General features: G+C 53.9%; 1 protein-coding gene across 2 annotated transcripts; it reads right to left on the reverse strand.

Moving 5' to 3' along the window:
* Positions 1-45: 45 nt before the first annotated feature.
* Positions 46-11,446, reverse strand: KANK3 (KN motif and ankyrin repeat domains 3). 2 transcript variants are annotated; one of them, XM_081499242.1, is made up of 12 exons: positions 11,409-11,446; positions 7,997-8,130; positions 7,592-7,656; positions 5,504-6,781; positions 5,325-5,424; positions 4,927-5,130; positions 4,747-4,831; positions 4,043-4,259; positions 1,546-1,688; positions 1,217-1,417; positions 1,044-1,142; positions 46-308 (listed from the first exon to the last, which is right to left on the reverse strand). In XM_081499242.1, the coding sequence occupies exons 3-12, from the start codon at positions 7,623-7,625 to the stop codon at positions 231-233; spliced, it is 2,439 nt and encodes an 812-aa protein (XP_081355368.1). In that variant the 5' UTR covers positions 7,626-7,656; positions 7,997-8,130; positions 11,409-11,446; the 3' UTR covers positions 46-230. The 2 variants fall into 2 exon arrangements, with proteins under 2 accessions (XP_081355368.1, XP_081355367.1); XM_081499241.1 differs by lacking the exon at positions 7,997-8,130.
* Positions 11,447-15,920: the final 4,474 nt, after the last annotated feature.

The following is a 15,920-nucleotide window of genomic DNA, read 5'->3' on the forward strand; positions in this document are numbered from 1 at the left end:
GAGGGAGAACCATGTGTCTATGTACACCTCCAAAACAGGACAAGATGAGTTAGGAAGGTTTTATTAGGGAAGAAGGCTGGAGGAGTGGGTAGACTGGGGGCTGTGTCACTCCCTCAGCTGCCTCCTCACCCTGTGCAGTTCAAGCTGAGTCTCTGGCCACAGACCTCTGTCCAGAGATCAGGACCGACATGCCCCCCTCCCCCCAATCTGGGTCCAGTGTGTTAGGCCAGTCACTGGGGCAGAGGGTCCTCTCCACTGTCACTGCAGCCTCCTTCACCAGGCGTGGCCGTGGATGAATCGGGGGACAGCTGGTGAGAGAGGTGGGGGGGGTCCTGTCAGTCTCCTGCAGACAGGACACTGGGTTTCAGCCCCCCCTTAACACCCAGAGAAGCTTAAGCTACTGGAGGTCTTGTTTGTCTTCACTGACCCTAAATGAAACCCCACCTTGCACAGCAGAACCAGGCTGCCAGGATTTGAATCTAGCCTCTGTCCCATCTGACCTGGAAGAAGCACTTGACCTCTGTGGTTCTTTGCCCACACGTGTACAGGAGAGTGCAGGAAGGGGAGGCTGGCAGGGCAAAGTGCTGGCACTTTCATGTATAAACCCCTCCCCCTTGGGGACAGACTGAATCCTCTTGCCCTGCTCCCTAACTCCAAAGCGAAAGTGTTAGTCGCTCAATCATCTCCAGCTCTCTGCAACCCCATTGACTGTAGCCTGCCAGGCTTTTTTGTCTGTGGGATCTCCAGGCAAGAGGACTAACTCCAAAGGATGCTTTTATTCCTTTGCTCTGGGCCTGTAATGGGAGTCCACAGACATGATAGTCTGAGCTAGGTCTAACAGCTCTTGTCTGACCTTAGGGCAAGCCCCTCTGGAGGCCTGAGGCTTGGGGTGTTCTGAAGGTTGAACATCAGACCCAGGTTCCCGCCACCCGGTGCTCCCCTGGCAGGTGCACAAAGAGAAGCCACTTTTCTGAGGGCACACTTGGTATCCTTGAGCTGTGCAGCTGGGAAACTCCCATTCTGTAGGATGGGGTCGCACTCACCTGGGGGCCAGGCTGGCCTGAGCTCAGGTGGGCGTGCAGCAGAGCAGCCACCTCGTCCTGCTCAGCCTCCAGGGCAATGGCCAGGGCGCTGGTGCCCTCCTGAGGGATCATGGAGAAAGTCAGGTCCCTGAATCAAGGCACCACTACCCCACACCAGCCCCATGGTGGCTCACATTGTCCAAGAGGGCAGGGTCGCAGCCCGGCTGAGCCAGCAGCAACCGCACAGTGTCCAGGCGCCCATACTCGCTAGCGCACATCAGCGCCGTGGCTCCATCTGCATCTTGCACATTCACGTCCGCCCCGCACGCCAGCAGGGCAGCCACCATGTCCTGGCGGCCGTGGCTGATGGCCAGCATGAGGGCTGTCTGTCCCGTCTGGGGAGAAGGAAAGAAGGTGCCAGGGCTTGTGTGGGCTCTGCAGGAAAGGGAGGAGGGTCCCAGACACTTGGCTCAGGAAGTGATAGTGCCCCCTGGACTCAGCCAGGGAGGAGGCATCTATGCACCTGGCTGGCCTTGGCGTTAACGTTGCCCATGTGGAAGAGTCTCTGGACTACAGCCATGTCCTCCTCTCGCCCCATAGAGGTGAGTGCTGCCAACATGAGGGCGGAGTAGCCAGCTCGATTCTGGTGGTCAATCTTGCAGACCCCTGGGAGAGAGAAAAGGCGTCAGTTCAAGAAGCCGACACCTCTTCCTCCACTCACTTCCCTGCAAGCATTAAGTTCACCATATGTTTAGCCAGCTTGGTTACTGAGGGTCATGCATGATTTTACTGTTTCTCTGCCTTACAAGGCTTTTCCCTCTCCAAGAGCCACGTGGCCCTTCTCTTACCTTCAGAGTTCTGTTTCGATCTCACTGAAAGGTTTCCTCATCTCCCTATTACAAACTGGTTTGGAGACTTGGTTCTGTCCACTACCGTATCCCCCAGTACCTAGAGCAATATCTCCCACTAATTGTTCAGTCATTCAGCCGTGTCTGACTGCAACCCCATGGACTGCAGCACGCCACGCCTCCCTGTCCTTCACTGTTTTCTGGAGTTTGCTCAAGTTCATGTCCATTGAATTGGTGATGCCATCCAACCATCTCATCCTCTGTTGCCCTCTTCCGCCTTCAATCTTTCCCAGCATCAGGGTCTTTTCCAATGAGTCCACTCTTTGCATCAGGTGGCCAGAATACTGGGGCTTCAGCTTCAGCATCAGTCCTTCCAATGAATATTCAAGGTTGGTTTCCTTTAGGATTGACTAGTTCAATCTTCTTGCAGTCCAAGGGACTCGAGTCTTCAACACCACAGTTGGAAAGCATCAATAAAGACTACTGCCCACAAAGCCACCATTGTTGCTCCCCCAGAGAACTGTCAGCTGGGCCCCCCTGGTGTCCCAAGTCCACTCCAGTTTCCGCGCAGCAGCCAGAACAGATCAAAAGAAATTTGGCTCCATCACTTATAGACATGAATTTGAGCAAACTCCAGGGCAGAGGAGCCTGGCATGCTGCCGTCCATGGGGTCACAAAGAATGAGACATGACTGAGCAACTGGACAATTCCATATGACTGGTATCCTCAGAAGAAACAGACAGATGGCCATGTGATGCTGAAGGCAGAGATGAGCTGCCATCAGTAGAAACTAGGAGAAAGGCATGGAACAATTTCACTCTGAGCCCCTAAGAATGAACCAGTCCTGTGAACTTAATGGCCTCCTGAACTGCAACACAATGAATTTGTTCTAAATCTCCCACTTTGTGGTACTTTGTTACAGCAGCCCTGGGAAACAGCTTGGTTGTTGCTGCTGCCTGTCCTTTAGAGGTGAACACAAATGTCAGTTCAGTTTCCTCTGAGGTCAGTTCTGTTGCCATCCTGCCCCCTCCCACACATCATAGCACCTACCTCAGGATCTCATTCCCTAGGGTGTTTAATGCTTGCTTACCCCACCATTCTGAAAGCTCAAGGCTAGGGGCAGTTTGGGGAGATGAACGGTGGGAGAGGTTTGGAGAAAGGAGGGGCTCAGGGTATTGGAGTAGATGTCCAAGTCAGAGGAGATCTGAGACAGTGAGCTGAGAAGTAAAAGGGTTAAATCACAGGGCTTCCTTGGTGGTACAGTGGTTAAGACTCGGCACTGCCAATGCAGGGGGCCTGAGGTTCCATCCCTGTTCAGGGAACTAGATCCCACATGCTACAACTAAGATTTCACATTCCACAACAAAGATCCTGTGTGAGATAACCAAGACCTGGTATAACCAAATAAATTTTTTAAAAAGGTGGGGTGGTTAAGTCAGGATTAAGGGCATCTCCCAGTTGTGTGGCCTACTGTCTAGGTGTCCATTCCTCCAACAAGCTTCTGTGACCCTGGTGGAGGATGTTAGGTGCAGCAGGAGCTCAAAATAACCACAGTCGGGTGTCTGCAGCTCGCCAGGTGCCCCACCTATCTTCCCCTTCTGCTTTTCCCTTCTCTGAGACCTCGCTAAGGAAGGATCCTAAGCTAAAGGATTACCCTGTTTCTTGATTCCCCCCCCTGATTTTATCTTGTCATGGCCCTTACCTCTGTGGGAAATTATGTTTGATACTTATCAAGTAAAACTGATCATTCTCTCCACTCCCTACACGCACCTACCCATTCATGAAAGCTCATTCATTCAACAAACACCAGAGGGTCTACTGTGTGTCTCATTGAGGTCTGATAAGCAAGCAGGATGAAGTGAGGGAAGGGCAGCGGGAGGAGTTTGAAAGAGTACATAAAGGAGGAGTTGATAACAGGCCAGAGGGTGAGCAAGGAGACAGAGCCGTGAAACGGGGTGGAAGCAATGGCTACTGGTCCCATGAGGCCCAAGGATTGTGGGAGTCGGACAACAGGAGACAGTGACCTGAGATGATGGGAGATGATAGTTCAGGCGAGAATGCCAGGACTTCTCTGCATCTTTGGCAGGTCCTCCCAGCCCGGCACTACCCAGATTCCCCCTTCCCGTGGGTCCCTATTCCCTAGTGCCCTCCCCAGCCCTCCTCAATGCTTACCCGTATCCAGCAGCAAGCTCGCGATGGCCAAGTTCCCATGGGACACGCTGTAGTGCAGGGCTGTGTTTCCGTTGCCATCCGCCAGGTTCACCACGTGCTCCAGCAGCTCCCGCCCCAGGCGCGCCACCGCGCCCAGCACCCCGGCCACGGGCTCCGCTTGAGAGCGCCGCTGGCTCGACACCCGAAACCACTCCTGGGCCACCAGGCGCGCCGCGCCCTGCCAGGACAGGAGAGAGACATCAGCTAGGGCCCAGGGCAGGTGTGCGGGGCTGGGAACCCAGGAAGGGGAGGTTGGTCCCTCCGTATTTGAGGAGGGGCGTGGACTCGTGGGGCCGCACCCCTTTGGGGGAGGGAATAGTGTCAGTGTGGGTACGCGGCCCCAGGGGTCAAGGATGTTCCCCTTCCTGAGAAGAGCCTTAGAGAGAAGCAGGAGTAGAGGAAAACGGTGAGCGCTTGTCTTTGGGGAGTCCGGGATGGGGCTGGGGCTTGGGGTGGACCCTTCTGGGGAAATCAGAGAAAGATCATCCCTGTTCTGGGGCGGAGATCCCTTTGGAGAACTTGGTATCCATGGAGGGCCCTGGCGCGAGGTGACAGAACTTGGGGGCCCCTTAACTCTAAAGAAGGCGATGCTCTTCCCTAGGCGGGGGTCAGACGGGGTCCCCGGCGGGCCTCTGACTCCTGTGAAGGGCTCTCTATGCACTCACACTGTCGTGGGGGACCCCGCGGGGCCGGCTCAGCTGCCGCTGCAGCGCTGCACACGCCTCCCTCAAACGTGGGCTCAGGTCGCACCTAGGAGACGGAGAGGCTCCAGGAGTTGTCGGGATGGAGAGTGGGAAGACGGGGGAAAGAGCAGCCGTCCCCATTCCGTGTCCCGCGCGGCTCACCTCCCCTGCGCACCCGGCTGAGGTTCCTGCTCTGCCTCCGGCTCTGCCTCCGGCTCTGCGTCCCGGTCCTCCTTGCCGCTGGGAGCGCCAGGGGTCTCGGAGTCGGATGCCGCGCCGCTGTCGTCGCCTGAGCCCGAGGAACTGCTCCTAGGGGGCTCGGCAGCGCCATCCTCGCTGTCCCCCTCGCTGGACGAGCTCTCGTACCTGGGGGCAGGTTGGGAGGCATATGCTGAGCCTCCCCTGTGGGCTCAGTCTGGAGTCCTGCGAGGTGGGAAGTGGCTGTCCCCATTTTACAGATGTGGACACTGAGGCCTGCCCAGACCACGCTGCGAGCCAGGGGCAGAGCTGGGATTCAAAACCCCAGTAGATGCTGCCATGGGGAGGGGGAAAGTGCTCACTCTCCATTGAGGACCCCAACAAACTGCAGGCTCTTTGGTCCGGGGCTCGTTTGGCCACCAGGTGTACTGTCTTTCTTCTTCATGATGGATTTGAGGGTGCCTGGCGGAGATCAGATGAGGACACTGAGTTCGAATTCAGCGGCCAGCAAGCCAGGGCTCAGCGAGGGACGGGGACTCACCCGCGGGTGCCACGGCCCTGTCCCCATCCGTGGATCCGGGCGGGTTCTCTGGCATCGGGGCCGGGGCCTCCACTGGAGCATCGGTCTGCGTGGTCTTCTCGACATAATCCCACGGGGTCTGGGTGGTAGCCTCGCACGGCTGGGGCCGGGACGCCGCGGCCTCGGCCTTGGCCTCCTCAGCAGCCTCACGGGCTTCCTCCAGCTCGCACAGCCGGCCCCGCAGGAGCTCGCTCACCCCGCGCTGATGCTCCAGGCTGGCGCGAAGCAGCTCCAGCTCGCGCTCGGCGGCCGCGGGCAGCCCCAGCAGAGCCTCCGTCACCCACGCCTCCGCCTCGAGGGTCTCAGGAACTGCCCCCACGCCGGCCTCCTGGGTCTCCGGCACCGCCTGGACTCCCGCCTTTTGGGTCTCCGGCACGATCTGGGTGCCTGCTTCCCGTGTCTGGGGCGCCTGGTCGAGGACCGGCGGCGCACCCTCGCTGTGGCTAGAAGCCGACCCGTCCGGGCCGTCAGCCCCGGGGCTTGCCCTGGCGCGAACGCCGCGCTCAGAGGTGGCCAAGCGCTCGGTGAGCCGCCGCAGCTGAGCAAGCTTGTCCGGGCGCGCCTCGGCCTCCCCGTCGGGCTCCGGCTGCCGGCGCGCAGCCAGCAACCGCGCCTTCTCGGCGCGCAGCGCGCGCACCTGCTCCTGCAGCTCGGGCAGCGCGCGCGCTTGTTCCTCGAGCTCGCGCAGGCGCCGCAGCGCCGCGGCCATCTGCTCGCGCACCAGCTGCAGCTGCGCTGGGCCCGGCGAGGCCAGGGCCGGGTTGGGGGCGGGGCTGCTGTGGCCAGACCCGAGCGGGGTGCGCGGGGCCGCGCGGGCCGGGCTAGGCGCGCCCTCCTGCGCCTGCGCTAGTTCCAACCGCCGACTGGTCTCCAGGAGCGTGCGCTCGACGCGCGGGTTGCGCACGGGTGCGCGCGGGGACAGCGGCGGCAGCATCAGCGCGGACGGCGCACCGGGGGAGACTGCGCCCGGCGCTGCGCCATCGTCACTAGCCAGGGACTCGCTGGAAGTCCAGGCGCCTGGGCTGCGCGCGCCTGCGAGGCCGGCCCGGGGCGCGCGGGGACGGCGTGCGGGCGGGGGCCCTGCAACGCGGCGGGCGGCGGGGCCGCGCTCCAGCTCTTCCACATACTTCAGGAAGTCCAAGTCCAGGTGGAAGCCGTAGGGGGTCTCCACCGAGTAGGGCGAGCTCGGGCTGCGGGCGCCCCCAGTCGCGCTGGGGCACAGGCGAGGGCCGCCCAGGTCTGCGGACATAACAGGGGCGTGGAGGGACGTCAGGCAGGGGAGACGCAGAGAGACCAACAAAAGGAGCGCCTCCCCACCGCCCCACAACATGCTTTCACGACGCCACCTGCTCCAAACCCTGCACACCTGCCGTTGCACACCGAGGTTTAAACACCTATCTGCACCCCAAAAGTTGTGCATTCACGTGTTGAGCACCTACTGTGTACCAAACACTCTTCTAGGTACTGAGGACATAGTAATGAACAAGACAAGCATCCTTGCCCACTTGTAGGAGACAGATAAATAAACGCAAACGTTCAAAAAAGGTCCTTAGGGCAATAATAAAAATTCCAAGATGAAACAGAGTAACTGACAGGCTTTGGCTCTGGCTGTCCCAGCAGATTTCCTGCGGAGAGAACTTAAAAGTTGAGCCCTGAATGAGAAGGAGAAAGCAGCTGGGACGGAAGGTTCCTAAAAGAAAACAGCGCGTGCAAAGGCTCTGGGGTGGAATGAGCAGGGTGGACCTGAGTAAAAGCGGGATGGAGGTGAGGATGTGCAGAGCAGGGTGAAAGAAGGGAGTGGGGGAGAGGACTAGAAGAGGTGGACTTGGGCCAGACTGTGAGGAACCTTCTGGGCCACCGTGAGGAGCTGGAGTTTTATTCCACCTGTAATAGGGCACCAGAGGCAGATTTTAAGCAGGGCCAGGACATTATCCACCTTTATAAAGGGCCCTCTAACCACTTTGCAGAGGAGGGAACTTAAGGGCTGTGTGGGCGCCTGGGTGCCAGGTGTGGATCTGTACACACGCAAATACCATTTTGCACACTTACCCGGGAGGTTCTGATTCAGGGCAAACTTGGCCATGTTTCCCGGAGTAGCCGCCACCTTTTTCACCCTGAAAAAGGCCCCCAGAAGGGTGAGGGTGGGTAGGGCTGGACCCTGCCCCTCTGGCTGTGCCTCTGGGGTCTGTCTGGACTCTGCATGAGTAAACAGACCCAAGCGCTCCTCTCCACCCCCCAACCTCCCCCCCCTCGCCCTCCCCTGCCCTCCCCCAACAGGTCCTCTCCTCCCTCCTCCCTCAAGTGGCCATGAAAGTTTGGAATGAATGAGTGTGGGGGCCCTCCTGTGCCAGGCCTCCTCAGCCTGTTGGGCGGAAAGGGCATCAAAAGAAGAGGGGATGGTGATAAGAGAACAAGAGCAGCTGGGGGCGGAGCAGGGGGCGGTGCTTTCCAGACCTGCGGAGGTTTCTGTCAGTCCCTGGGGGAAATTAGAAACTGACTCTCAAAAGGATGGAGTGTGAACATTCAGAGGAGGAAGGCGAGAATTGGAAGCCCTTCGTGGGCTCATTAAAAACTCATCTGGTCAGATTCTGCATAGTGAGAAGAAACAAACAGAAAACAGAATTCTTACATTTTTTTTTTCCTTAGAGTGCAAACAAAATATAATTGTACATCCAAATTTATACCAGGATCACTTGTGAGATCCTTTAGGAATGATGAAGAGTTGTGAATCAGAGGCATCAAGGATGCAAAGTCTCCTTGTGATGTCTCTACTGGAGTGCCACAGGGCTCTGACCTTAGTTTGTGAGAAATTGTAGTGGAACCACAAGCACCCAGATTGTGAGAACTGTGGCTATGTTTGGGGCTAAAGGGAGAGAGACTCTTCAGGTGATGTGATGGATGGAGGCTCTAAGAAACTGAGGGAGGGGCTTCCCTGGTGATCCAGTGGTTAAAAATCCACCTGCCAATGCAGGGAACATGAGTTCAATCCCCGGTCCGGAAAGATCCTACATGCAGTGGAGCAACTAAGCCCCGTGTGCCACAACTACTGAAGTCCACATACCTACAGCCCACGTGCCACAATAAGAGAAGTGACCACAATGGGAAGCCTGTGCACTGCTGTAATGCAATGAAGAGTAGCCTGGGTTTGCCGCAACTAGAGAAAGCCGCAACAACAAAGACACAGCACAGCCAAAAACAAACAAATAAAAATAAATAAATCTAAAAAAGAAACTGAAGACTGGGTCACATCTAATAGTGTGATATTTAACAGGGATTTTCCCAGAACTTTGTTATTGAGCCCACAATCAAAGTTACTGTGCTTTGTTTCAGAAAGCACAGGGCAGGAAAGATGGGGCTTTGAAGAGCCCACATGAAAAACCCTCAGAGAACTGTAAGCAGCTTGTATCGAGTGCCTACTCTGTGCCTGGTCTCATTTAATGTACCTCCCCCAGTATAAACCTGCAAGGTAGGATGGTTCCCCCTTTTCCAGATGGGAAAGCTAAGGCATAAAGCAATTAAGTCTATTACCTATAGGAAATGTCCTCAGACTGGGTTCCGCTCATCTTCTGGGGAACTCTTGTCTATCTTGCCCTCCACCAGCAGGTGCCTGCCAGCCCCAATCTGTACTCTTCCTGACCACCTGGCAAGTTTCCCCATCACCTCTTCAGGTCGCTTGCACCCCTGATGACCACCTGCATACCTAACACCCATCAGCCACCCGTTGGCCCACCTGACTCATTTGCTCCATGGCTGGGGAGACAGGCCCACTCGCCACCTCTGTCCAGCCTGGGTCCCTGACATCTCCCCCACCCCCACTCCCCAAGGGAGGAGGGAGTGGTGGGGAACTTGCCATCCTGAAGCAGCTGTTTCCCGTCCCTCACACTGGCTATAAGGGGCCGGCCAGCGGGGCAGCACAGAGGACAGTCAGTGCTCTCAGGACTTGTTTTCAGGAAGCTCTCTGGGAAGAGCTGGGTCATGGAAAAAACCTGGACTGGGGCTTAGGGGTCTGGGCTAGCCTCACACACAGCTGGCCAACTGCCTCAGTGGGATCAGCCCCTTCCTTCAGGGACCTGGCCACACCCAAATCTGAGACCTTGGGAATTAAAACAAACAAACAAACAAAACAGCTCTGGGCCATTCCTAAGACCCAAACCAGCTGGAGCAGCCAGACCCAGAAGTTGGCCTGAAAAATGGGTGGATGCCCCAAAAAGGGGCTTTCCTGGTGGCTCAGATGGTAAAGAATCCACCTGCAATGCAGAAGACTTGGGTTCGATTCCTGGGTCGGGAATATCCCCTGGAGAAGGGCATGGCAACCTTTTCCAGTATTCTTGCCTGGAGAATCTCCATGGACAGAGGAACCTGCAGGGTTACAGTCCATGGGGTCTCACAGAGTCGGACACAACTGAAGTGACTAAGCAGCAGCAGCAGCAGCCCCAGGAAGAGTAAATAGCAATATAACAGAAACCTTTGCATTTGCTACGGGAGTAGCCTCGATTCTAAGCAATTTATGGGTGTTAACTTAGTAAAAAAAAAAAAAACACAGAACTCCTAGGCCCTTTGAAGTAGATTTGCTTAGCATTATTCTTTACCCCCCTTCCCCATTGTGCAGATGGATAAACTGAGACTCAGAGATGAAGTGACTCAGCCAAGGTCATACATGGGCAGAAGCAGGTTTTTGAACCCAGCAGCTTTGCCAGTATTTCATTCTTGCCTGGAGAATCCCATTGCTAGAGGAGCCTGGTGGGCTACAGTCCATAGGGTGGCAAAGAGTCGGACACTACTGAAGCCACTTAGCACACACGCCCACTGCATTGCCCACTCCACTTGATGGCTTTCTATAAACAGCCCTCCACTCACCAGGAGGGGCAAAGAGCCAGAGGGGGTCGGCCCTCCCAGCCTGCACTCCCGCCTGTCTCCTGCGTGTGTCCCTGATGGGAAGAGCAGGGCCAAAGTCTGGTGACTCCAGGGGTGGAACCCTCGCCGGAGCGGGGGCGGGGGGGGCGTGCAACCGCTCTTCCCAGTCCTCCGCTCCCTGCCCGAGGAGCTGTCATGGCTAGATCCACATCCTCTGCCTGAGACCCCTCATTAGGACGTCAGAGTCGACGCCACACGCCCCCACTCCCGCCCCAGGGATTATTTTGGGACTCAGAGCTGTGATCGCAAAACCTGAGGGGTAGGGGAATGCGGAAGGCAGTTCAGATCCCGGTCTTGGGGAGGGGGGCGTCTTCCCAGATTGAGGCTCTGGATGGAGGCACCCCCCCTAATGTTGGGGAGGGATTCTCAGACCCCTGAAGTGGGGGTGGAGGCTGATGATGGTGCGAGAGGGGAGGTACTGAGGTCAGCACCCTGTCACCCCCATATCCCCTCAGGACGGCCTCACGGAGACAGAGCAGTTTCCTGCAGGAAACGCTGCCGGGCGGTTCCATCCGCTACCCATTGTCTGCCGGCCCCGGGGGCCATCCGTCCCTCCCCCCACCACGGTTTCCGAATCACCCTACACACACACTCAGGTCCAGAGCAAGGGGATGGACTCGGGTCCCCAAGCTGTCCTGGAGCGACTCCGGGAAAGGATCCCGAAGTCGTGGGAGCACAGGGGGCGAACGACCCGTCCCCCCCACCACCACTTAGCTCCTGAAGGGCGGGAGAAAGGAGACCTCACGAATCCAGAGGGCCCCAACTCTGCTCGCTCCCCACCTGGGGCTCCCAGTGTGGGAGTGGGGGGTTCCAGGCAGAGAACACTGCGCCCTCCCCGTCGCTGCGCGCTGAGCCCGCAGAGGGGCTGGAAGCGCAGCGCCCCGTCCCGGTGCGTACCCATGATCCCCGCCCCCCAGATTCCCCATCGGTGCCCAGAAAGCTGGTGCTTTACCTGAAGCCGCAGCCCCAGCCGCGCCCGCACCCGAGCCCGCCCCCTCGAAGTTCGGGGAAGGGTTATCAAGGCCTGGCCCCTAACTGACAACCACGTCAGCCAACCAGGGTCCTATGCTCTCCGAGTGGTCCAATGGTGAGGCGGGGTGGGCCGCGTTGGCCCGCGCCGAGGGTTTGGGGGCGGGGATAGGGGCGGGGCCTGGAGTGACGGTCTTTGAGGGCGTTCTGTCCAGGGTGGGGAGCTCCGCAGCTGAGTGCTGCTGCCCGGCTCAGGGCGAAAGGGCTTGGATCTGATCCACCGGGGACGGGGAGCCATGGGAAGACTCTAAGTAGGAAAGTTACCCGGTGGGACTTGTATATATGGAAAATCCCTTAGGTGGAAGCTGGAAGGACTGATGCTCCTTTCCCAGTGTTTGGGTGAGGGATCCGGACCCTGCATCTTTCCGACCTCAGGGTCTTTGTGCGTGCTCTTCCACCTTCCTGAAGTGTTCTTCCCTGCACCTGTTCACTTGGCCACCTTCTCCTACCTTTGGGAGCTCAACCTGTGTGTTTCTGTCCTCTAAAGACCTAACGTGGACCTTCTCCACTTATGAACCTGATAGTTACTTTCACTATCTGGAAAATATATATATATTATTTATTTGTTTACTTGTTTGCCATCTGTCTCCCAATAAGGACAGGGAATTGTTTTATTTTGGTCACTGCTTTATCCAGTGCCCCTAGCACACAGCAGGCACTTAATAAATGTTTATTGAAGACTCACAGACATAGAGAACAGATGTTGGTTGCTAAGGAGGGGTTGGGAGAAATAGGGAAAACTATTATATAGAGAATAAGATAAACAACAACATCCTACTGTATAGCACAGTGAACTATATGCAGTGTGCTAAGTCACTCAGTCCGACTGAGTGTCCGACTCTTTTGCGACTCCATGGACTATAGCCCTCCAGGTTTCTCTGTCCATGGGATTCTCCAGGCAAGAATACTGGAGTGGGTTGCCATGCCCTCTTCCAGGGGATCTTCCCGACTCAGGGATTGAATCCACGTCTCCTGCATTAGCAGGCAGGGTCTTTACCACTAGCGCCACCTGGGTAGCCCCCACTATATTCAGTACCCTGTGATCATCCATAATGGAAAAGAATATGAAAAAGAATACATATATATGTATGTATAACTGAGTCATTTTGCTGTAGAGCAGAAATTAACACAAAATTGTAAATCAACTATACTTCAATAAAAAGTTTTTAAATGTTTGTTCAGAGAATGATTTGACATTACATTGAACTCTGTAAACCAGGTGGAATGTAGTATGATCTAAAGTGACTCTACAGATCTTTTTCTCAATTAATTTAGCATTTATTGAGCACCTACAGTGTTCCAGGCACTGTGCAAGTCCTTGAGGGGAACATAGTCTTTGCCATCCTGGGCCTCAAACCTGAGAGGAGGAGATAGACTTTCAAGTTATGGTTTATGCTAAAGAGGTGAGAGGGGTGGGAGCTGGAGTCTATGGGAACAGAAAGGGGGGCACATCATTGACCTAGAGCATCTGGGTAGGCAGCCTGCAAGGATGACACTTAAGGAAAGGTGCTCCAGATAGGACAAATTGCGCATGCAAAGGGTGATATGGTGAAATTTGACTAAGTCATGATGTTGGTGGGAGGGGAGCTGGAGGGACAGGCAGAAGGATATGTCTGAAGCAGCTCAGACTTTATCTGCTAAAACGGGGCCCAATGGAGGTAGATTACTTTATTTTAGAGACTTGTTTGTCCCAGTGCCACTCTGTTTTAACTACAGTATCTTTAGAATATATTTTAACATCTAATACTCCACTTTTTGCAAAATTCCTGGGCTGTTTCCATTGTCTTTTTTCTTCTTCCAGATAAGCCATAGAATACTGTTGTTTCCCCCATAAAAACTATACTGGAATAGATAGATAGATAGATATTACAAAACAGAAACAGACTGACTGACTTTAAAAACAAATTTATGATTACCAAATGGGAAAGGTTATGGGGGAGGGGTAAGGGGGGAGGGATAAATTAGGATTTTAGGATTAACATACACATGCTACTATATATAAAATGGGGCTTCCCAGGTGGCGCTAGTGGTGAAGAATCTACTTGCCAATGTAGGAGATGCAGGGGACTCAGGTTCAATCCCTGGGACAGGAAGAGCCCCTGGAGTAGGATATGGCAACCTGCTCTAGTAGTCTTGCCTGGAAAAATTCCATGGACAGAGGAGCCTGGTGGCTACAGTAATAGATAAACAAGGACCTAGTATATAGCAGAGGGAACTCTACTCAGTATTCTGTAATGACCTATACGGGAAAAGAATCTGAAAAAGAATAGATACACATATAACTGAATCATTCTGCTGTACACCTGAAACTAACATAACATTATAAATCAACTGTAGTGTTCTCTCTCTCAAAGTCGCTCAGTGGTATCTGACTCTTTGTAACCCTACGAACTATAGCTTACCAGGCTCCTCTGTCCATGGAGTTCTCCTGGCAAGAATACTGGAGTGGGTAACCATTCCCTTCTCCAGGGGATCTTCCTGACCCAGGGATTGAACCTGAGTCTTCTGCATTGCAGACAAAGTCTTTACCATCTGAGCCACCAGGGAAGCCCTAAATCAACTATACTCCAATATGAAAAGTAAAAAGTAAATGCATGCACACAGAGTCAGATCCAAGAAAGCACACAAAATAGATGCATAACTTAAGACCCTCCTGAGCGACAGTTCTCAACCAGGAGTGATTATGCCCCCTGGGGAACGTTGAGCAATAACTGGAGCCCTTGCTGACTGTCAGGATGGAGTGGGGGAGGGCTGTTCTTGACTTCTACTGAGTGGATCCCAGGGATGGTGCTAAACATCTTGTAATGCACATGACAGTCCCACACAACCAAATGTTATCTGACCTGAATGTTGATAGTGCTGAATCTGGGAAACTCAGCTGGAAGGCAGACATCATTCTAACCCCCACCCAGGTCCACAAAGAGCATATCACCAGCAACCCCAGATGTCCTTCCAAGAGGCTACGTCTCAATCACAGTGCTTCCTCACTCTGAAAAGCAACCACTGTTGTGACTTGTGTAATAATCACTGCCTAGTATTTCTGAGTAGTTTATTATGCAAGTTTGCATCTCTAGATACTGTGGTTTAGTCTTGCCCACGCAAAAAAAGAAAATGATATGTCTTTTAATTCATGGGTTCCCCCTCCATCCCTTTTCTCCGTTACAAATGAATCAGTTGCACAACTCAGGCTGTTTCCCACGGTCCGGGTGGTGCTGATCCCATCCTCATGGTGCATGCCGGCATGGTCCTCTGCCCTTCATCTTTCATGCAAATTGGCAGTTGTTTCCAGAACCAAGATTAGACTAGGGTTTAATGCCTTTGATCTGATGGTGAGTGTTGTTGGTTCCTTCAGCATCAGGCTCACACCCTTTGTCTCTCCTTGCATGAGGTTAGCAGCCATTGATGACGAACTTGTTGGAGGTTGCAAAATAGTGATGACTTCCTCTTTGCATTTTGTCCTCCTTTATTAGCTAAACTTCTCCTGCAGATGCTTCCTCTTAAATTCCATTTGGTTACACTTTTCATGTAAAAGTGTTTGATTCTTTCCCTTTAGAGACTACTTTTCTAAATAGTGAATTAATTCCGCATAAACCTCTGAAAGTGACAGTCTTTTTTTTTTATTGAAGTTGATTTACAAATGGCAACCCAATCCAGTATTCTTGCCTGGAAAACCCCATGGACAGAGGAGCTTCGGAGGCTACAGTCCTTGGGGTTTGCAAAGAGTTGGACATGACTGAGTGATTGAGCATGCATGCATTAGTTTCAGATATACAGAGAAGTCATTCTTTTCCATTACAGTTATTACAAGGCATTGAATATAGTTCCATGTACTATATAGTAAGTCCTTCTTATTTATCTATTTTATATGTAGTGTGTGTGTGTGTGTGTTTGTGTGTGTATGGTATATGTCTTTTAAATTCAAACTCCTAATTCATTCACCCCTATTTCCCTTTGGCAACCATAAATTTGTTTCTCTCCTTTTTTTCCTTTGGCTGCACCATATGGCTTGTGGAATCTCATTTCCCCAACCTGGGATTGAATCTGGAGCACAGCAGTAAAAGCACTGAGTCTTAAGCACTGGACCTCCAGAAAACTCCCACCATAAGTTTGTTTCTATGTCTATGAGTCTGTTTCTTATATTTTCCTAACTAGCTGCTTTTAATGTTAGAGTGCTATTGGGACTGTATATTTGTGTTCCTTTGTTGTGTCCTGCCTTTCCTTAGACAGCAAGGAGATAAAAGCAGTCAGTCCTAAAGGAAATCAACCCTGAATATTCATTGGAAAGACTGATGCTGAAGCTGAAGCTCCAATACTTTGGCCACCTGATGCAAAGAGCAGACTCATTGAAAAAGACCCTGTTTCTGGGAAAGACTGAAGGCAGGAGGAGAAGGGGGTGACAGAGGATGAGATGACTGGATGGCATCACCGACTCAAT

This window comes from Giraffa tippelskirchi, chromosome 6, assembly GCF_054371585.1.
Source record: "Giraffa tippelskirchi isolate mGirTip1 chromosome 6, T2T-mGirTip1v1.2.pri, whole genome shotgun sequence".
Classification (NCBI taxonomy): Eukaryota; Metazoa; Chordata; class Mammalia; order Artiodactyla; family Giraffidae; genus Giraffa; species Giraffa tippelskirchi.